Source organism: Podarcis bocagei (genome assembly GCF_964188305.1).
Source record: "Podarcis bocagei genome assembly, chromosome: 12".
NCBI lineage: Eukaryota > Metazoa > Chordata > Lepidosauria > Squamata > Lacertidae > Podarcis > Podarcis bocagei.
In genome coordinates this window covers 19,413,319-19,436,141 of record NC_138137.1, presented here as the reverse complement: position 1 = coordinate 19,436,141, position 22,823 = coordinate 19,413,319, and the positions used below count along the sequence as shown (strand labels likewise).

Genomic DNA, 22,823 nt, shown 5'->3' with positions numbered 1-22,823 from the left:
TTACCTTTACCTATCAGAACAGCCAACTTGATATGGCAAGGAGACACAGAGAAAGGCTTCAGGTGATGACCACAAAACCTGGGCATGTTTATGTGGTTGAAGGTGGTCCTTTAGGTATTCTGGAACCATTCAAAGTTTTGTAGGTGATCACTAGCGCTTTGAATTGTGCCAGGAAATGGATTGGCAGCCAGTGTAGTTGTTTTACAATAAGGGAGAGATCCATATGTTTTCATTATCCATACGTTTTCATTTAGGCAGCTTAGAAAATAATAGGAAATGTGATTTGGTGTTCTGTCTCTGGGAGGTTTGCTATAAGGTCTGCAGACTCCTGTTCTTTTGCATATGGCGGTCAGGACAAGTATATTTTATTTGCAGTGTGATTTATGGTCCTCAATGGCCATTGCTGAACAAAAACCAGAAATACAGATATAGAACGAAAACTTTGGTTGCAAATTGTTGTTTTATGAACATGGACTTCAAAAGTACTGTGTCACCCAGAGAAATACATATAGTAATACCAAAGGAAATAGAATTTTGACCATTACTTTAGCTTTTATTACATTTATGGCTAAGAATATGTTTATTGTACAGTTTTTGCCAGTGAAGATTGAAAGGAAACAGATCGCATAGGTGACACAAAATAAGAAAACTCTTTTCATATGGGCTTCAGGAAGAATTTCATAGCATTTTCCTGCCACCCCTTTACCATCTTTCAAGAACTACGGATAAGAGTGTAAAATATTCACACCTCATTACGTTTAAATTAACTAAGGAATTAATTACTGCTTCAGTGTATATTCTTGCTAATTATAATGAATAGTAAGCTGTATTTTTTAAATGACTATTAGTTTCATTTGAAAAATTTTCCCATTTCCCCAAGAATGTAAGGTTTACACACACACACACAAACCCAAATATAATTTTAAAAGCTAATGTGAGCTAATTAATTTATTACAAAAATGGGAAGAAATAGTAAGAATAGGCATCTAGATAATCCAAAGAATTAATGTTACTTAATTACACAGGGACTCGATAATAACCAAGCATTACCACAGGCATAATTCATTATGAAACATCCAGAACTACCCAGCTAATTTAGATATATTATGAAAAAAGCTATCTTAATTCAATTCCGAGGCAATTTGGCATAAATTACTAAATTTATTTTTATAAAACATAAAAATCTGTGTGACTTTTAAAATACATCACATAAGCATGTTAATCCTTTAGGGACAAAATACGAAATAAGCATACTGATATTTGTTTTCAGCCTTATTTTATCTCCTCTATTACTACCCTCAGGAAGAAATCATCTCCCAATTTTTCATTGCTTCCATCCGGTGGATCAAAGAATATGGCCTGTAGCTAGGGATGGAGAAGAAATTCATTCGGTTTGCATTTTAAAGCCAGTTGGCTTACTTTGCCAATCCCAAACTTACATGCAGATTTGAATGCAGTCAGCAATGAGGCTTGTATACGTTGAATTTTCAAGTGCAGTTTAAGCTTTAAAAATGCACAGAGCATGTGCATGTCCCTGGAAAATGTATACAAAAATGTGTTGCATTAGGAGGAATTGCATTGAAAAGCATACAAAAGTCGCATTGTAGGAGAATGCATATAAAATGCCTGTCCAGTGCACGTCAAATGTGTACAATTGAAATGCAGGGCTTTTTGTTGCATTTTTATAAACTACAAAAATAATAATGTGACGATAAAATGGGGTGGGGGCAAGGACCATGTGCACAATTGAATTCCTCGGAATAAAACATGGAACTGTAAGTAGGCGTGTGTTTCTGGACATAATTAAAGCTGCTGGTACTTACCTGTAATGGCCAAAAACAATTAGGCACCAGGATATTTTGAAAGACCACTGCCTCCTGTGTCAGCCTGCCTGAAATTTGCAATATTCATCAGAGACTGTGTGGCAGAGAGGGGGCTGACATTGCATCTGTGACATCACACGTGTGGCATTGCATCATGTTTTGGGAGGAGCCAGTGGGTGGAGCCAAACATGGTGGCCGGTGGCTTCTCTCTCATGCTTGGCCTCCTTCCCTATCAGGAGGAGGAGGAGCTCAGTCCCTTGGAGCTGGCGCCGCTACTCTGTGGGATCTTCCACCACCAAGAGAGCCTAATATGGTGAGTAGCGGGTATAGGCCCTTGTCTATAACTATATCCTGATTCTCAAAGCCCCTCCTTAGGGAAGTCAGGCTAGATCCATGTGTACTTAGTTTTAAATGAACTGTAATAAGGGTTTGTTTTGCCTGGGTTTTGTTGAGTTTTCAATTCTACTCCCTGGTTTTGTTTTCATTATGGTTTTTTTGGGTTTACTTGGACAGTGGACGGAGCAAGGGCACACATCACTCGGTCTCAGTCTTCCCCCTTAACGGTGAGATGTTTTTCAAAACATTCATCTCAGCTGTCTTCATGTTTCAGTTACAGTGGTACCTCGGGTTAAGAACTTAATTCGTTCCGGAGGTCCATTCTTAACCTGAAACTGTTCTTAACCTGAGGTACCACTTTAGCTAATGGGGCCTCCCGCTGCCACTGCGCCGCCGCCACACAATTTCTGTTCTCATCCTGAAGCAACGTTCTTAACCCGAGGTACTATTTCTGGGTTAGCGGAGTCTGTAACCTGAAGCGTCTGTAACCTGAGGTACCACTGTAAGTGCTATTGCAGCTTCAGAATGGGGTCTGGCAGCCTCCTTTGAAACCGTTTATATTGGCCAAGTTATGCACAGGATGGTCTTAAGATAGCAAACTAAAAGAAGCAAAGATTTATCTAGTCTAGCATATCCTTTCTATGACTGTACATTATAAGGTAAAAGGGTAAGGGACCCCTGGACAGTTAAGTCCAGTCAAAGGCAACTATGGGGTTGCAGTGCTCATCTCACTTTCAGGCTGAGAGAGCCGGCGTTTGTCCACAGACAGCTTTCTGGGTCATGTGCCCAGCATGACTAAACTGCTTCTGGCGCAACGGGACACCATGACGAAAACCAGAGGTAAACACCATTTACCTTCTCACTGCAGCAGTACCTATTTATCTACTTGCACTGCTAGGTTGGCAGAAGCTGGGACAGAGCAACGGGAGCTCACCCCGTCGCAGGGATTCAAACCGTCAACCTTCTGATTGGCAAGCCCAAGAGGCTCAGTGGTTTAGACCACAGCGCCACCCGCTCCTTGGATCATTATACCATTGGTCCATATCTTATACCATTGGTCAGCCTGCTCAGCAATGTCTGCAACAGGATTCAGAAACCTGTGGTCTTCAAAATGCTGCTAAACTACAACTCCCATAATCCCCTTCTAAAGTTCTTTCTGCTGCCAGCTAATCCAGTTTTATACAATCCCCATGTCAACAGCGCCCCGGGATCTTGGTTGCGGATCTGTCGCAAAGAAAATCTGTCACCATGAATCCTCTTGGCCTCAATGAATATTAATTATAGGCTGAGTTACACAAGGACAGTAATGTTAATATGAGTTGAGTTCTTTAGAATTTTCGTGAATTGTCATACTGGGCTTTGAATATTAGTTTTATATTTTTGTGAGTTGTCATACAGGTCTTTGAATATTTGTTGTTTAGTCATGGTCTGACACTTCGTGACCCCATACACACTAGGCACTCCTGTCTTCCACTGCCTCCCACAGTTTGGTCAAACTCATGCTGGTAGCTTCGAGAACACTGTCCAACCATCTCGTCCTCTGTTGTCCCCTTCTCCTTGTGCCCTCCATCTTTCCCATCATCAGGGTCTTTTCCAGGGAGTCTTCTCTTCTCATGAGGTGGCCAAAGTATTGGAGTCTCAGCTTCAGGATCTATCTTTCCAGTGAGCACTCAGGGCTGATTTCCTTCAGAATGGATAGGTTTGATCTTCTTGCAGTTCATGGGACTCTCAAGAGTCTCCTCCAGCACCATAATTCAAAAGCATCAATTCTTCTGCAGTCAGCCTTCTTTATGGTCCCGCCCTCACTTTGAATATTATATCAAATGGTGCTTTCCTCTCTGTTAAGATGAAAGCAAAACTTTTCCTGCACAGTGGCTATTTCAGCTCAAAGAGTTGAATATTCTCACAAGAACACATGGTCCCATCTCCCACCGCCTAAGAGGCCTGCTATTCATTAAGAGCTCAGTGACACTGCTTGCTGACTGGGTTAACAAAACTTGAATATGAGAAGATTCAAAGAACACATATAAAAAAGTTCTTTTGAAACTGATATATCTAAATTGAAAACAAACCGTATTCAACACACACACAAACACAATACACACACAAACCAGATGTAATCTGAAAGGGCATAAAACAATCTAAAGAAGTCTTATTATTCTACTTGCAAGTGGTCTCAGAAAGATTGGTATCCTTAAACGTAGGAATTTTTTTTAAAAAAAAGAGTAGAATGAATGAATGGTTTCCTAGCCAATCAATTAAATTGAGCCTCCATATCTAAAAGCAGCATACTGCTGAGAAAGCAGGTGATGGGTGTCAACAGAAACGGAACATGCATGCTATTTATGCTCTGTTTGTTAAGAATCTGGCTAAACAATTGCAGGAAAATCCATTAGCTTTGTATACAAAAGGTTCCAGGTTCAATTCCTGACATTTCCAGGTAGGGCTGTAGAGACCCCTGTGTGAAATCCTGGCAACCTGATGCCAGTCGCTGTAGACCAAGTGTGTAGAACACATGGTCCTTCCTAATGTTGGACTCTCAGCTCCCATCGACCTCGGCCAACACAGCCAGTGGTTCATAGAATCCTAGAATTGCAGAGTTGGAAGGGACTACGAGGGTCATCTAGTCCAACCCCCCCCCCCATTCCAAGAATTGTTCACCCAACAAGGGGCTCGAATAATCCATCAACCTCTGGATTGATCGCAGGTTCTCCATCCCTGTCATAGACAGGGATCTGTGTGAACAGATAAAAAGCAGGTGGAGTGTTGCTTTAGAATTATTATAAGCTGCATTTGGCTTCTGTGCTTTCATCGCCGTCAATAGCTTTGCACTATCATAGTTACGGGGGGGTGGTGGTGTCATTTTGAAAACAGGGACAGAGTGATTTTGCTGTGCACTGGACTTAAAAAAAATTAAATACAGTCATACCTCGGGATGAATACGCTTTGGGTTTGGCAAATTTGGGTTACGCTCCGCGGCAACCTGGAAGTAACGGAGCGTGTTACTTCCGGGTTTCACCGCGCGTGCATGCGCAGACCGTCAAAAGGACTGCATGCGCAGAAGCACCGCAACGTGGCACGCGCAGACGCGCGGACACGGGTTGCGTTTGCTTCGGGATGTGAACGGGGCTCCGGAACGGATCCCATTCGCATCCCGAGGTACCATTGTACTGGCAACTGAACCGCTGAAGGATTTGAGGGCTGTTTCACGCGTGATTCCCATCCACCCCCATATGTTGAGATATATATGTTGAGCTATGTTGAGATACAATAACTTTTATGAAGGGGGGAAAGCATGCACTTATCAACAAGATTGCATGCAAAAATTGTGCTAGTGTGTACTTTGCTGTGTGCTGCAGCTTCTGAGCACAACCTAACCATGGCAGTGTATGTGGGGGAACTGGAAGCATAGATGTAGAACCCTGTCCAAGGCATGAGGGAATTCCACTGCTTGCTCTCCCCCCCCCCGTGTGTGTGTGTGTGTGTGTGTGTGTGTGTGTGTGTCCTGTCTAACGCTGGTCTGGCAAATCATTGTGAGCTGTATGTATAAGATTGTCCCCCATTAAGTCTGTTTTTATATATAATAGAGTGAATGCAATATGTCACCCTTGTCTTTCCTGAATGATGCCAGGAGAGAATTGGGATGTGTTTGTGCGTAGAATCGAGCGTGTGTGTTTGCTTCACTTGAAGGAAGGAAGGAAATCTTTGTAGAAAAGAAGCTTTGGAGAAGAATTAAACAGCGGAGGGAGGATAAAGAGACAGATTTTGTAAACTTTAAGGCATGTGTGTGTGTGTTTGTGTGCAGCATTGCTGCTTAGAATCCTGAGGCAACTCTTATTTCTATTTTATATCTTTTTTAAAAAGTGTTTGTCTTCCTTTCTAAAGGGACGTTATTATAGGAACGGCAGCTACTGGCTGCCTGCTTCTGTGCCTGCCTGCATTATTTTGCAAGGCTGCCGGGAGTTTTTAAGCTGTGTGAGAATCCTGGGAGTTGGTGATGTCAGACTGGTTGGGTCATTTGAAGGTTAGCAGCCTGGGAAGGGTTCATGGAAAGTTCACTCGCATATATTAAGCAATTCAATCTTTCATTCTGTGTGACACAAGTAGTAGGAAGTGAGCTGTTCGCAGGCAGAAGGATCTATTCGCCGGCAAAGGGGGATCCAGAGCTCTCACCGAAGCCTGTTTTCTCTGCAAAACTTGGACGCTGCACAGGATATTTTTAAAAACACCTATTTGGTGGAAGCCTGAGAAGCAAGAAGGCTCCTTCGAGGTTTTGAGGAAGAGATGGAGGAAAACTGAAACTTGGAAAGCTCCCTGCTTCCCCCCTCCTATTCTGCCGGATTGGCTGAACAGGCTGGAAAATGGTAAATGATCATTTGGATCAATTACAGGCTTTTAGCTGTGTTGTCTGTCATAATTCATGATTCTGGTCTGGGAAAAAGACCAACAGCCTACGTGCCAAAAAGGGGGCAGAGTTTGATGGAGTTGGAGGTACTTTCCTATGCCATTTTCCTCCACACCTAGCGGAAGGCACTTTTCCAGACCTACTGTGGAGGGGGAATCATGTTTGACTGCATGGATGTCCTAGCAGTAAGCCCTGGTCAAATGCTGGATTTCTACACTGCAAGTCCGTCTTCCTGCATGCTCCAGGAGAAGGCTCTCAAAGCATGCTTCAGTGGATTGGCACAAACAGAGTGGCGGCACCGGCACAGTGCGCAATGTAGGTCCCGCGGTTATTTTGCTCCACTTTCCCCCCCTCTGCTTTATTTATTTGCATGATGTAATAATAATAATAATAATAATAATAATAATAATAATAATAGCCGCTACACACACAAACAGGTGAAAGAGGCATCCTTTCCAAACCACAGCTATTCAGATATGTGGTTGTGCATACAAATTCTTCAAACATTTTGAAAGAACACGAGCCTAGGTGTGCTTCGCTTTTCCCGCTTGCAGTGTTGCTTCTCTAGTGTATTCTTTGCATCTTGTAAATAGTTCATGGGGGAAACGGATTATTATTACTATTAATAATAATAATAATTTATTTATCATTCAGTGTAGGTTGTGTGTAAATTTTCCTGATCGCTACAGGCTCTTTGCTCTTCTAATACCCTGTTTGGAATTTAGTCTATATCTTTCCCCCCAGGTGCCTTTTAACACCTAAACAACCAGTTAATTTGGCAGTGTGCTGCCCTGTGACTTTAGCCTCAATAGGGTGGGCAGAATTGGGAGTTGTAAACTCCCATAAATGTTTTCCTTTTTTTTTCTGGGCGTGGGTGGGGTGGGGAGAAGAGGCAATATTTCTTTGCATTGACCTTGCTGCCACCTTTCTCCTTTTTACTTTGTTGCTCTAAGAAGTCCCTGTTTTTGCTAGAAAACTAACTGTGAACACCCCTTGTGTTTCCCCATCAATTATCTCAGCGCTTTCCGAATCTGTTCAGAGCCTGGGACTTTCAGGAAAAGGGAGCTGCCTCTTCGCCGGCGCAGGTTTTTTTTAAAAAATTGCTGTTTTGTTATCAGATCTTGACATAGTGCTGGAGAACATAGGTGGCAAACAGCGGCAATCCTTAATCTTATGTTTTGAGTCTGAGAAACAGCAAGAAATAGCAAAGTCCCAGCACCACTTTCTCTGCATTAAAAGAAGAAAAAAACAGCCTTGAAGGATGCTTCATTGCTCTGACACTGATTTAGATAAATGATGGCTATCTATCATTTTTTTAACATACTCTTTGACACCTCAATGAGGCATTGACTATAGAAGTATGTTTGATATCATTGTGATTCCTAGGTATCCCAGTTGCTTTGAAATAGGTGGAGCTTTTTTTAAATTCAGAGTGTTTAATCCACAAGGGAATAAAAAGAAATGAGAATTTTGTTCAGATGTGTGGTACGAGCATGAGAGCTAATGCTACAGTCCACATATTTTCATCACAATTCGGTCTCTGTTAGCATTGGACATGCAAACAAAACTTAGAAGCTCGTCCCTGAAGAATTTAACATTTTTGCCTCTTTAGGAAAGTAGAGGCAAAGTCAAAAATAAACCTCAAACAAGCAAATCAGAAAATGTAGCCCAAATATTTTCTAGGCGATTCCACACTTGCAGGTTGAAGGACTGTGTTAATTCTGTATAGCTAACTGAGAAAGAACTTTGCTTAAGTTTGTAAATATGTTCTGGAAAGTTTTGTTTTCTTAGCAAGTTTTCTATAACAGCATACTTTAGGTATTTTTATTTTTTTACAATATCAAACTTCTAGAAAAATAGTTTAGAGAATTTACTGCTGGCGATCTGTTTGAAGTCAGAACATTACAAGTCTTTCACAATGCCATTAATTAGAACCAGCTTTTAAAATATGTATATATGCTGCCTTTTCTCCTGAGCAAGTTAAACGGTGTGTGTGTGTGTGTGTGTGTTTCACCATTACCAGCAGGCAGCAAGTGTTAAATGTGTCATTTGCCTAGAGCTGGAGATAAGGAAAGAGGCTGGATTAGAAGAAGGGAAGCCAATCAAAGGAACTAGTAACCAGAAAGGGGGGGGGGAGGTTTAGCAAAGTGCTTTCAGGAATTCACAATTTTGTAAGGACCACAGCTTAAACTGCAATGTTGTTAAACTTCTAAACTTTCAGATTAGCATTTATCAAAGCAAGCCGGGAATGCAGGTGGTTACACATCATGCATAAAGTACTTTGGGACTCTTAAATTGTAAGCAGAGTTTTAAATATCTCATCTTTCAAGTTTATTCCCCCCCCCTTTCAAGTTTAGTGGTTAAATGTATTACTTGGAATTCTAAAAGTGACAAGTCCACATAGTATGTTCTGCAGCTGCAGGGGAAAATAACGTGTAGCTCCAACGACAAGTATTTCCTTCTTGTGCTAAGTCCTATGTTGTTAGTATGAACAGTCAGTTCATATGATAAGAGTGAGTCAAGCTTATTTGGGTTTGGCTGTATAAATAAGCCTTTCTGCAATAGTTGATTTACACCTCGGTTGCCATGCATCTTCAATAGAGATGAAATTTTAGGATGCCAGGTAGAGCATAACAGCTGCATTAATCTCAGGGGGAAAAACAGCAGAATAGCACCAACATTTCTCTCCAGAAGCAATTCAGTCAATAAAATGCTTCATCCAGAATATGTAATGCCTTAACTACATCCTTTTAACTCTTGTGTGTTTAAGGTTTTGGGATAGAAATTTTGTAATCATCTAATTTTCTCTCCCCCCCCCCAATAGTGTGTGACTTAAAACTATGCGAAAGTCTTTGTCTATAGAAAACAGTGTTCTTAAAGAAACAGCAGAACTGTGATTGATTGCAGTTTAAAGTATTACCAATAAGCTCTTCCCTTTAACGGTTAAGAAATCGGGGTCAGTGCACCATAATCAAAGGGATCGACATGAATTAGTGAATGAAGTCTAAAGCTAAGATTACATAAATACTCTATTTTATCTTAAGGTAAAATATGGATTTCTGTTTCACTGGCAGCCAAGTATGAAGGGGTTAACTTGGAACTTTGGAAAATTTCATATACTTGATTATTAAGATGAAGAGATGATTTTATTTCATGTTGCCTGCTCAGAAATAAAGCAGTATGTATGCAACTAATGGACATACTATTTCTGACTTTTGATGGTCTTGTAAAGAAGGATGTAGTTAATCTGATAATAAGAAAAGCTTTTCTGCAGATATTACACATTTTAAAAATAAAGCACTTGAAGCAGTCAGTGGATGATAGCCAATATTAGTTTTTCTCAGAGCAGAACCACAAAAAGTTAATTGACTTATGTCAGTGGTTCTCTTCCTAGTATGACTTCGTTAGATGTCATCCATTGCTGAGCCTTTTAAATACTGTTGATTTCAGTGAGAAAGTGAGGCACAATCCTATGCATGTCTATTCAGAAGTAGGTCCCACTGTGTTATTACCCAGTAAGCCCCATTCTGCAAGTGTTTTTAATGTTACGGCCTGAATTGCTCCGTTGGAATGAATGGGGCTTAATAGTGCTTAATTTAGAATAACAAAGCTTCCCAGTAAGATTTTATGTTAAATGAAGATGATAGACTGCAATTCTGTATAAAACCTGCTGTGAACAAAACCTGCAATCCATAAAAATTCATTGCTAAACTTCTGGCGGCTTGTAATGTTTAGGACTTTGTGAATTCTTATGCTATCCCGGTTTTTAAAAAAAGAAAAGCCCAGAAACATCTGTCCTAACATACAACTCAATGCTTTATTATCTTTCATATCTCCAGTCAGAATGTAAAAACAAACACATTGAAGTGCATGCCTGGAAATCTACATTCCTAAGTATTGAATTGCAGCAGGTGCTGTTGGCAAGTTCTGCATTTCAGCTGCAGAAGGCAAGGTTTATTTTTATGCACCTTTCCTTTATTTAAAGTTTCAATGCAAGCTCCTAATGCAGAGATTAAAAGGAATCTTTTATTTGCTGCAAATTTTCTTAAAAGACACTTGATCCCTGGTACTTTAATTGGATCCAAACTAATTTAATGCACTTTTGAAAAGCAATGAAATCTGAGTGTCTTGAATTTCTCTCTGTGTCACAGTATAACTTGTTTGTTTTCCTCCAGACTATCAAACTTTTTTCTGTTTAAAACACACACACACACACACACACACACACACACACACACGTGCACATGCATGTGAAACATTGATGCTGAAGTTAGTTTTTAAAAAATGTAAAGGAATGCTAACAGTTTATGTCAGCTTTTTCCTATAGTATAAGAAACAACATTTTCATCACAAACTGCTCCCCTCTCCCAACACACACAGATCTTACCCTTTCCCTGCATCTCCTTCTGTGCCCATTCACAAAGTGGACATGTTACGGAATCACTTTACCTGCATCCATTGTACATATAGAATGTACAAAACAGGCCCACAGGACATATTAACATACCAAATCATGCAAATGAGCTAATAATACACTAAGGGGGTGGGGGGTGGGGAAAGCCACATTCTTTTCTTAACCCTGCACTGAGCTTAATTCTTACACCCATACATTAGCTTGGCTGTGTGCAACCAACTTAAAACGCCTGCCAAATATCTTGAAAATTACCTCCTTTATGAAGTTTGGAATAGGACCACCTGTTCATACGCAGCAAAGCCCAAGCAGATCTCGTGTTTGATATGGCAGGCCCAATTCATTGTTCATTTTAAAACTGTGACCAAAGCAAAGCACCCTCTTGTTTTGTACAAGGCACTCCTGAATTTGAGCATCTTTTTATCTGACACACAGCGTAATGTTCACGGTAATAAAGCAAGGTAAAGTAGTGTACTCTTTACATACACCACCCAAGTGTGTCTTCCCCAAGCTGCTGCTCTACATATGACTTTGGTTGCCTGCTTACTCTAATCACAAAGTGCATCAGTGTTAGAATTCAACTGCTGTGTCTCTTACGTTTCCCATGTTGCTGTTTTATACAGCTGGCAGATTGAGTTCGTGTTAATAACAGTGCGTTTGAACCCATGGCAAAATGTTTTGATGCCTATCTCTGAATTCCTAGCTGGGCAACGTGCCCTTTCCCCCAACAAGCTGGGCTCCAAAATGAATGTGGGGTTCAACAAGCGTAGTCAGAGAACAGGATACAGATTTGCGACTGCTAAATGCCCCCCCTAACCCAGAGAAATTTCCTACAAAGAGGAACTTTCCAGTGGCTTATGTAGGGATGTTGTTGTAGTGGGTGTGTCTATGGCAAACCTGTTCTGTGTCTGCCTTCCAGCATGGGAACTGCTTTAAAGCAGGCTGCAAGATACAGACCCCCACACAGATTGAGAAAAGCTGCTAGGCAAAACATTTTTTAAAATTTTATTTATTTATTGAATTTACATACCACCCTATACCCGGAGGTCTCAGGGCGGTTCACAGAAAATATCACAATATATAAAATAAAAATAAAAATGCCCCCCCCCGAAAGAGCCACATTTTAAAAGGGCACAGGATGTCCATCAGGTCAACTAACATTTCCAACAGGACTCCATTTAAATGTTATCTAAAAACAAAGCTAAAAAGAATACTGCCAAGAGAAGTTGAAACCCAGTCAATTAGAATAAAATTAAAGCTTTCACATGCTGCTTTTGTGCCTTTGCAGCCTCATTTTCCCAGTGCATCCTCAAGGCTGCATAAAAGATGTGTCCGAGCTGAAAAGAAAGCTGTTTTCAAATTGGACCTATTGTACACAGTGGTCTGTAAAGAAAGCCAAACCCACACAGCTGAACTCCATATGATCAGGGAGCCTGGCTGTGTGGGTGTCCTGCTTGCATATAGAATTGTGGAGTTGGAAGGGACCCCAAGAGTCATCTAGTCCAACCCTCTGCAATGCAGAAATCTTAGCTAAAGCATTCATGGCACATGGCCATCCGGCCTCTGCTTAAAAACTTCCCATGAAGGAGAGTTCCACCTCTGTTCCACTGTTAAACAGCTCTTACAGTCGGAAATTTATTCCTCATGTTTAGTTGGACTCTCCTTTCTTGTAACTTGAAGCCATTGGTTCGAGTCCTGCCCTCCAGAGCAGGAGAAAACAAGCTTGTTCTGTCTTCCATGTGACAGCCCTTGAGATATTTGAAGATGGATATCATACCTGCTCTCAGTCTCCTCTTTTCCAGGCTAAACATAACCATCTTCTTTAACTGTTCCTTATAAGGCTTGGTTTCCAGACCTTTGTTCATCTTGGTTACTCTGCACATGTCTCAGTTTGTCAACATCATTCTTAAATTGTGGTGCCCAGAATTGGGCATCCTATTCCAGGTGTGGTCTGACCAAGGCAGAATAGAGTGGTCCTTTTCCTTCCCTTGAACAGTGGCGTAGCGTGGGGGGTGCAGGGGGGGCCTGCCGCACCGGGCGCAACATCTGGGGGGGGGGCGCGGAAGAGACTCGAGTGCTAAAATCCACGGGTTAGGGGGTGCAAATTACTTGCCTTGCCCCAGGTGCTGACAACCCACGCTACGCCACTGCCCTTGAAGTCACTGTTGTGGAAAGAAAACACAACATCAGGGACAAGGCTAAAAGTTCTGCCTACTCTACACATAAGTAACATGTAAATAGGTCTGCAGATACTTCCTTTTGCCTTCGTTTTATTGTTCTGTGTGAATTTTGATGTTCAATGCCTGGGCTTTATCAATAAGTCAGTCTGCATCATTGTGGAATTTCTCTTCAGATTTCCCTTCAATGAAATACATCTGTCTTGTTTCCTATCCTTTGTTTAATAAATAAAGGGCTGTAGAGTAAAATCAAAGGACGCCAATCATATTGTTGCAACTCCAACATGCATAGCTGTAAGTGGCAGCTGAGTGCCCAGTTTTAAGTATCTAGAACATAATATTTATTCATGAATATGGGTGTTATTTTTAGATGGGAGCCTTTTTACAACCAGTGAATACACCCCTTTCCTTCAATCCCACACATCATAATAGTCTTTAGAGCATAATTGCCTTTGAAGACAAGGATTTAACAGCCCAGGCCTTTGTACGTTTACTTAGAACTAAATCTCCCTAAATCTCAAGAGAGCAGAGAAGACTGCAGTTGTGCAATAGAAGGCTCACAACACTGATTTTAAACAAAAAGTTGTGATCCACCTAAGATTGAAGACTTGCAAAGAGGTGGAATTCAAAGGTTTCTATGACTTGTTTGGTTGGAGTCCTGGCATGCTGACTGTTTTATGCAACAGAAATAGCTGTCTTTATGGATGCATAAGCTGCCTTGACTTTAGTGGTACTTGAGCTTGTGTAAATAAGCCCAGGATTACATCTGAGACGTGTCATTTCCCCAGAAATTCTGGAAGTATAATAGTGCAGGAAAATGTAAAGAAAGTGTGCTGTTTGTAGCAGATGGGAGTTTAGTCTTTTCAGCTAAACAATACTGAGTTACTGGATCAAAAATTCTTATTTGCAGCGGGGTGGGGGGCATGGTTTTTACTTACACAGAAAAATAGTTATTCCCGTTGCATGGGGTGATGTAAGCAGCCAGGTCTAAGGGAACCCTGTTTGCCTGTAGACAAACATTTTTAGCTATACTTTCAGTTTACGGCAGCTCAAGCTCTGGGAAGTGTAATGGACCCAACATAGCTTCACATAGCCTTCTGTTTCACAAAGTCAACTTCCTTTGGTTTCAAATACATTCTCAGGGAGATGAGATTAGTATTTGCTTTCATCACCATTTCAGTAGCGTGTCTCGTTTGTTTTGGTCTTATTTCCGTTGTTTTTACTCAAGCTGTCAATTTAGCCTGTTTTCAAATATTTTAACAGATGCACCTCTTTAAAGCTGTCTTGATTTGTGACAGAATGCCAGCTCATTTCCATAATCTTCATTAGTGTGAGGAAAAGAAACGTTTCAGCCCATTTCATACAATAAACTTTTGATGGCCAAGAAGGAAGTAGCAGCAGTGGTGTATTTGTTGCTCAAAGTAAGCATCTTCAATAGTTCACGTCTTCAATAATTCGCAATAATTTCAGCTTGTGTCGATAATTCTTTTTGAATTAAAAAGGACTTTAATTCTATTTCCAGAATTTAATTGATAATGGAAAGCGTGCTGTGCACACACACTGGCGACACCTGAGATGGCTGCTGCTTTAACCACTGGTATTTGGGCATATAAAAGTTTAATTTGAGGGTTGGAAGTATTTGCATAACCTCCTTTATCCCAGATTAGAACAATTGTTCATTATCCCAGTTCTGACTGGCAGCAGAGCTATAGTACTCCAAAAGGTGTGGACTCCACATTAGCTATTCCTATTAATAAAAACTGATGTGGCAGACAAATTCTGGCGGTAATAATCTTCTTGTTTTGATCCAGTTCCAAAACATAACTGTTGCCTTAAGATGAAGAATAACATTTGGATCTGTTTGAATAGGATTTCAACTGGCTGATAGAATCCTTATCGCTTGGCTTTGACTTGTTAATTTGCTAGGCATACTCAACACTACATTAGTTACAGGTGATTCATTTCCACACCATACTGTTGCATACACAGACTCAGGGGGCTAAATGAGTCAGCTTTTTCCCATTCTTGCAAAGCATGTCTGTGAATGGAGCATGACTCAATTGAGCTTCGTGATACAGAGCAGTAATATTACAGCTGCAATTAATATAGAGTAGATGATGTATTATTATTTTTAGCTTTACAAAATACTCCAAAATGTGCTGCTCGTCTCGTCTCTACATATAATTACTTGGGACGAGGCTTCCTCCCTGGGCATCGTACCGTTTTCAGATGGGCTGCTTGGGCCATATGTGCTGTGCATCACAACACAGAATAATAGAAGTGTAGAGTTGGAAGGGAACCCTGAGGGTCATTTAGTCCAGCCCCCTGCAATGCAGGAATATTTTGCCCATTGTGGGGCTCAAACCCATGACCCTGAGATTAAGAGTCTCATGCACTACTAACTGAGCTATCCCATCAGTGCCTTAACACAACGTGCTTCTAGCTGGGAGGTTTAGTGCATGGATTTGGCTGGTTTGATTGCTAGCAGGTTTTTAACAATCCTATATTACCTGACCAATGTCCTGCACTTTTCTGCTTTTTTTCTTCTAACTAGTGGAGCGGGACAGGAACAGGGCAGAACATGTGCATGACTTGGGCTTCAGCCTTTCCCATTCCCTGAGAAACCATTCACCAAAAAGTGCAAGTTTTTATAAATGGGGGAGAGGGGTGACATTCTCCTCATCCCTCCTTCCCATCCTACAACAAAAATGCCACAATTTCCAGAGTGAACATGCCTGAGCAGAGAAGCCAAACACAGCGTGTCTGGGGGCAGTGGAGTACTCATGCGTTTATTAGATGTGGGTGGCGCTGTGGTCCAAACCACTGAGCCTCTTGAGCTTGTCGATCAGAAGGTTGGCGGTTCGAATCCCCGCAACGGAGTGAGCTCTCGTTGCTCTGTCCCAGCTCCTTCCAACCTAGCAGTTCAAAAGCATGTCAAAGTGCAAGTAGATAAATAGGTACCGCTGTGGCGGGAAGGTAAACGGTGCTTCCGTGCGCTCAGGTTTCCGTTACGGTGTCCTGTTGTGCCAGAAGCAGTTTAGATTGGCCGCATGACCCAGGAAACTGTCTGTGGACAAACGCTGGCTCCCTCAGCCTGAAAGCAAGATGAGCGCCGCAACCTTTACCTTTACTCATGTGTTTGTGTTTGATGTTTGAAACCTCAAACAATTTGCATCTGGAAAGTCACGCAATGGTTGCACTAACTGAGACTGAAAATGAATTTCCCTTCGTGAAGACTGAACACAACGATTGCTGAATTTGTATTAAAAATCCTAGAGCTGGAGCTGCAGTTTTCAGAGTACGTAGCTAAACAATCGATCCTCCTTTCAAGGGAACTGTGGGAATTGTAGCACTGTGAGGGGAGCGGGGCTGTTCCAGCAGCTCTCAGCACCTTTGAAAAAACCCCGCTACAGTTCCCCAGATTCTTTGAGGGAAGCCATGACTGTTTTTAAAGTGGCGTGATGCTGCTTTAAATGTATAGTTCAGACAAGGGTTTCAAACAGAGATATTTGCATGCCCAGGTGCCGTGATCCCCCATCCTGCAATATGTATTGAAGAGACACTTTCTTTGGGTTTCCAAGTAGGTCATTAAGATACAACTCTTCCCTAATGCTATAGCATTAGCGCAAGTCTCTGCAGCTTGGGCTCTGCCAATCCAAAGGCAGCCTACCCAACCACACAGTCCACTTCCTGATTTTCTTGTCCGCTTGTGGTGCATAAAGATGGAGCTTTTCAAGCAACTGTCATGTTGGCTGGTAGCCTACTATCAAACTGGGAGTTATTGTAAGTTGTGAAGGCCTGAACTGGTTCAAAATTGCTTCACGGTGGCTGAAATGGTTACAAAATCTTTTTTTAAAAAAATAAAAAATAAATCTAACATCTTGAGCATAAATAAACTGAAGAGCTGAAAAGTATTCATGAACCCAACTAGGTACCGAACCCATTTTTTAGTGGTTCTTCTGTGGTAGGAAGGCATTAATTTGTTCGGGGGGAATGCAGAAGTGGCAAATATAGATGGAGCCAGAATCTCAACGTGCACATTTAAACAACTAAGCTTGAATACTTAAATAATTCCCTGAATTTTGCCCAACTTTCTTCCTGAATATATATTTTATTTCCTTGAAATATTTAGGCATCTGAGGCTGAATCGCCTTTGTTTTTTTATCAAAGCTCTTAACTATAAAAGTATTTTTCTTAGGGCCATTTCAACTTCAAAAGATTTTTAGGGCCTAGTTTGTTGGACAGCTTGGGGATATAATTAGCTCAAATGGAAATAGATGCAAGTGAAATTTAGTTCCTAATGTTTTAATTTAGTGCTGCATTGCTGTACATTATTGAAGAGGAGAATACTTGAAAGCAAATGTAATTATTTCATTATGGACCTCAAAATGCTTCCATTGGCCTTAATGACGAGAAACTGCATATGGAATCATACATTTTAATCAGCCTTTCATATTGTTGCATCAGATAAATAACAAATAATTGATGAAAAAGAAATCTTTCTGAATGGTTTGTTTCATACAGAGCTCTTGTTGCAGTTTAATAATGAAATCACATTTTAATTATCTAGAATTATTACAGTAGCGAAACAGCTAGGATACCGCTGTTTTCTTAAATTTGCATTATGTGCACCAGAACCAATGAAGAGTACTGGTTATAGATCAATATCTCACATACAGCAGCTCTGCTAGTCCCTTTAATTGGAATGGGTGTCCTTGTTAGAGGATGGATTTTTTTCATTGCTGTATCAGTGGCAACATTCCTGTTCATTTTCAAAGGAGAAAAATTAACATTGCCCATACAGTGAATCCCTTGTTATTTCTGGCAAGAAAAAACGGCTTTCAGTGCGTGTCTCTAGTGGAGTGACAGTTTCATTTGCCAGAAGAGCGGAGAAAGGTACACGGCTGCCAGTATTAGCTGTAAAGAACTGGAGACCAGCACAAGCAAACCCCTTACCAAATGCACGGTATCATGAAGAGTCTAACCAAACAAACTTTCCACTTCCAGAACTGGAGGCAAACCATTGGGCATGTTTACTTTGGGACAGTGCTGAATCGAAATTGGTTTAACAAGCTTTTGACTGGCAGTGTTGTATTAAAACACGTGAGAATGAACGAAGTTGCATTGCACAGATCAAGGTGCACTAATTTGAAGGTAGATAATTGTGTCTGCAAATTCTTTATTGTTGGTCATAATTGCTTTGGCAGACTGGATTGCCTTCGTACTTCTATCTCCCATACTGCTGCTGTTTCTTCTCTTCCTCCTCCTCCTCCTTCAAAATGATGGCGTCATTGTCACTGCTGTCATTTTGGTGCCTACATAACTCCCAAGTTAGTCACATCCTGGCAAAACTGTTTTCTTCTTGATTTGGTCTGATACGTTTTTGACTTTTTATCCATGTTGTACTAATATTCTTCCAGAAACTTGCCCTGCCCTTGCATGTTTAGGTGGTCGGTTGTGTCTGATTTTTGCCCAAACCAAAACATAACTTACCCTATTCCTTTCTTTTAAATGTACAAGAACACTAATTATTATTGATTTTAAATCTCACTACAATTACAAGTAACTGTGGTGAGTGGCAGATAAAAAGTAATAATCCATGGAGTTCTGGAAGTGTTTCATGTTTGTGTGTAGTGCTTTGCATGATCAATATTAACTGCCCCATTGAAACTAACTGCTGTATCAAATAACAGTAAATCAAATGAATGTGCTTACAGATTATTTATTGAAAGCTTTAATTGTTCACCGGGGTCCCGCTTATCTGAGGAAACAATAGAATGTAGTGATTGGACAAACTGGTTTGTAAATATTGAAACTGCCATAAAACACCCTGCTATCTCTAACCAGCTTAAGTGCTGGTTCACAGGCTTAGAAAGCAGAAGATCCCGGGTTCAGTTGCCAGTGTCTCCAGGTAGAGCTGGAAATATGCCTGTTTGAAACCCTGAACAGTTGCCATCTGCCCAGTGTAGACATTACTGAGCCACACAGGCCAATAATGCAAGGGAGCTTCAGATGGACTGTCCCAGTATAATGTAGCTTCATCTGTTTATGACCACTTAGTGAAACAAAACAACCAAATAAATCAACTTGGAAATCTAGGCTTGGTAGTGGGAATGACTCATTTCCAAATGAACTCTTTTTGTCCTTGGTAAGGCTATAAATTTTCTAAGCCACCATATGAAATCTACATGGTTGTTCTTAGCTCTGTATCCTTATTGCTAAGAGGGACACGGGTGGTGCTACGGTCTAAACCACTGAACCTCTTGGGCTTGCCGATCAGAAGGTCGGTGGTTCGAATCCCCGTGACGGGGTGAGCTCCCGTTGCTCTGTCCCAGCTCCTGCCAACCTAGCAGTCAAAAGCACGCCAGTGCAAGTAGATAAATAGGTACTGCTGCGGCAGGAAGGTAAACGGCATTTCTGTGCACTCTGGTTTCCGTCATGGTATTCCATTGTGCCAAAAGCGGTTTAGTCATGCTGACCACATGACCCGGAAAGCTGCCTGTGGACAAATGCTGGCTCCCTTGGCCTGAAAGTGAGATGAGCGCTGCAACCACATAGTTGTCTTTGGCTGATCTTAACTGTCCATGGGTCCTTTACTTTTACCTTTTTGCTAAGAGTAAAATCGAATAGAATCTTAGCTATAATTCTGTTCTTGTTCGCTAAGTATTTCACTTATCCTCACAATGGTACTCATTAGTCTGCTCTACCAGCTCAAAGGTTTCCCATAAGAGGAATTTTCTCTAAGTGTCAGGTTCCAGAACAGGCAGAGAATAACCTGAGGGGCTGAAGGCACATGATGTGGTCCCAATAGGTTCTGGTCAGGTTTCATAGAAAGAAGTTGAGGTGGGTCTTCAAGGCAAAAGGAGCTGGAGACCTTGCTAAAGTCTCTGCTGCGGTGCCAACCACTGAAGATGCTTGGAATATGCCCACTACAGAACTGAACTGGCAACATTTTGTCACGATCATATGGCTTTTTGCACTCTAAATGCTGGAGGAGACAAGTAGAACTTATTCATCACCCTTCTCTTCTTTCCTGGCATATCATAGTGAAATATTGCTTATGAAAATTCTATTAAATCAATACAAGTGTAAATAAAGCATTTGGGAAGCACTCTGTGACTGTTGCCTTTTGGTACTGATGCTAGAGGTGACTGGCAATCAGATGAACATCCCATTTTAGTAGTCCGGCACTTCAGCCATAAAAACTATGAAAAACATAAAAATCAATATAATCAATTATTGGTAATCGATACTCTGATTGGCAAACACTGGCACCCAGGTTACCATTGACAGTGATGGTGGAGGGTCATTGCCTGATAAATTGGAGCACTAAGTTTAATTGAAACCCCCTCCCAATTGTAATTGATGAATCAAATTGACTAATCCATTAAAGTTGCGTGTCTGGTTTTGTTACCCATTGATTTTGAGAACAGCCCCCATGAGTAAGCTAGAAGGAATGGTTATTCTTTATTTATCACCCAATTTTGTCAAGCACATCAAGACTTTATATCTGCCCATGTTCTTATATGTCTGTAGTCAATACACATGGAGAACGGTAGCCGGGCAGTGAGACATGAACAGCAAGCAAGACAGCAGGGATGGTGAATGCAGCACCACAGACAGTTCATAGTGAGCCACTTGCTCCCACAGGGCCTCTTCACCCAGCCCTTGCTCCGCCCTCTTGCCTGAAGAAAGTAGATCCTTAAAGGGTCAACCGCCTGGACTGGCGCTTCTCCTCTCTGGGGCATCCCACTTACTATCCTCTGGATAGGAGCAGTTGTACAGGAGTTCCAGGATCACAGAACTCCCAGCCACCAGCCTAAGGCTCTATGTCAGGAGACTGGACCAGTTAACCAGCAAGCAACACGGCAGCTTTAGACCGGCTCATCCTCTGACTCTGGGCTCAAGGCTATTGCCTTCAGAGATCTGGTTGTGTGCCTCTTTGCTGAATTTTAGTTTAAAGACATGTCTTTGAGATAGAGTGAGCTGTTTATTTTTAATAGACAGTAGATTGCTATGGCCACTGTTTTATTGTAGTTTTTGGTGGCGATTGTGGGGTTAATGTTTTTTTAACGATGAACTTTGTAATTATGTAATGGATTTTTATTTATTGTTATTTATCGTGATATTTATCACGATGTTGAAAACCAGATACCACCCAGCCTTAGTGTAACCCCCCCTTTACATTTTTTAAAAAAACTGAATATGAACCTCCAGAGAATTTGTGGAGGGAGCAGCAGAAATTTTGATAAGGAACTGTTAAAAATAACTTTGTCCTGCTGCATAGATCACCCTGTGCACCTGTACAAATTGGCTGACCCTAAGATGAGACATGGCCAATTAGTTAAGCAATTGCCTAGTGCACTGATGATTTCTGGTTTGTTTTGTTTTGTTTTGAGTACTTACAAAACATAAATCCTGCAGAGAACAGCTCAGCAACTTGCTCCGAACAATGGGGCTATTACCTGCTTTGTGATGCCCTTTGCTTTGTAAACGGAAAATTATTTTTCGCTGAATACAGTCTGCTGAGTTAAAGCCCTTCACACCTTAGAGAAATGAGTAAATCAGAACTTAGAAATAGTTATAATACTACTAATAATTGCAATAGAAAGCAAAACAGCTATGGGGGAGAACACTTCTAAATGTGACATATCAATATAATTCAGCATTGTGAGTACACTGTTATGTGATTTAATCAAAGGAGAAATATACAATTTGAAGAATTGAAATGTTACTCAGTTAAACATCTCTGCTGGGTTTTTAAACGACCCTTTCCAATGGACATGAAAAGGAAGCTATGTAGGAAATCAAAGTTTCACATCACTGCATCTGGCATCCCAATTAATTGGGATGATCTGTAATTTTCAAAGAATGTGGCACTAACCTTGAAATATCTCTGATCATTAAGTCAGTGCATTAATTTCGGGATTGAACTATGCTGTGGAGTTTTACATTTCTATAATTAAGCAGTCACAGAAATTGAGAAGTGTAATGCCACATGAAATATCACTTGACAGGTGAGTTTTACTGCATGTGATTAGAACACTGACATTTTTGTCTGTCTGTGTGATATTGGACAACTGAAAAATGTATTAAAGGTATTAAACCTCCCATATTTTCTCTGGCTCTAAACCAGGATGCAAAATGTGATAAATAATGTTGTAGGAAGAGTTCCTCTGAAATAATTTAAAAGACATTTATGGCAAATGTGTTAGCAATCAAAACTAATAAAAAATTATGGACAGAGCTTGTTTAAAAGAGGAATATAATCTCTTTATATTGCTCTTTAGAGCAGCATGCTATGATTTTTTGGTTTACCTCAAATGTGAGATATTCCCTCCTCGGGGAAAAGCCCCGAAGAGCTGCACACACGCTCCACGCGGCTCTTTAAAGGGAGCGCTGAGCAGAGCCTCCCACCTGCATTTGCTCCATAAGACGCACACACATTTCCCCTTACTTTTTAGGAGGGGAAAAGTGTGTCTTATAGAGTGAAAAATACAGTAGAATCTTAGCTATACACTGGTGCCTCGGGTTAAGTACTTAATTCGTTCTGGAGGTCTGTTCTTAACCTGAAACTGTTCTTAACCTGAAGCACCACTTTAGCTAATGGGGCCTGCTGCTGCAGCTGCTGCCGCACCGCACCGCGCCGCAGGAGCACGATTTCTGTTCTC

General features: G+C 41.1%; 1 protein-coding gene across 6 annotated transcripts in view; it reads left to right on the top strand.

The window, feature by feature from the left end:
• Positions 1 to 22,823, top strand: part of RARB (retinoic acid receptor beta) — a 338,077-nt gene that overhangs the window by 232,322 nt on the left and 82,932 nt on the right. The window contains exon 1 of one of the 6 annotated variants that reach the window (XM_081164733.1): positions 6,287 to 6,879. The exons of the other annotated variants lie outside the window; for them this stretch is intronic. Coding sequence (XP_081020859.1) covers positions 6,723 to 6,879 — 157 coding nt within the window. The 5' untranslated portion in view covers positions 6,287 to 6,722. Of the gene's footprint in view, positions 1 to 6,286; positions 6,880 to 22,823 lie in introns of those variants that run through there. 6 annotated transcript variants of the gene reach the window in all.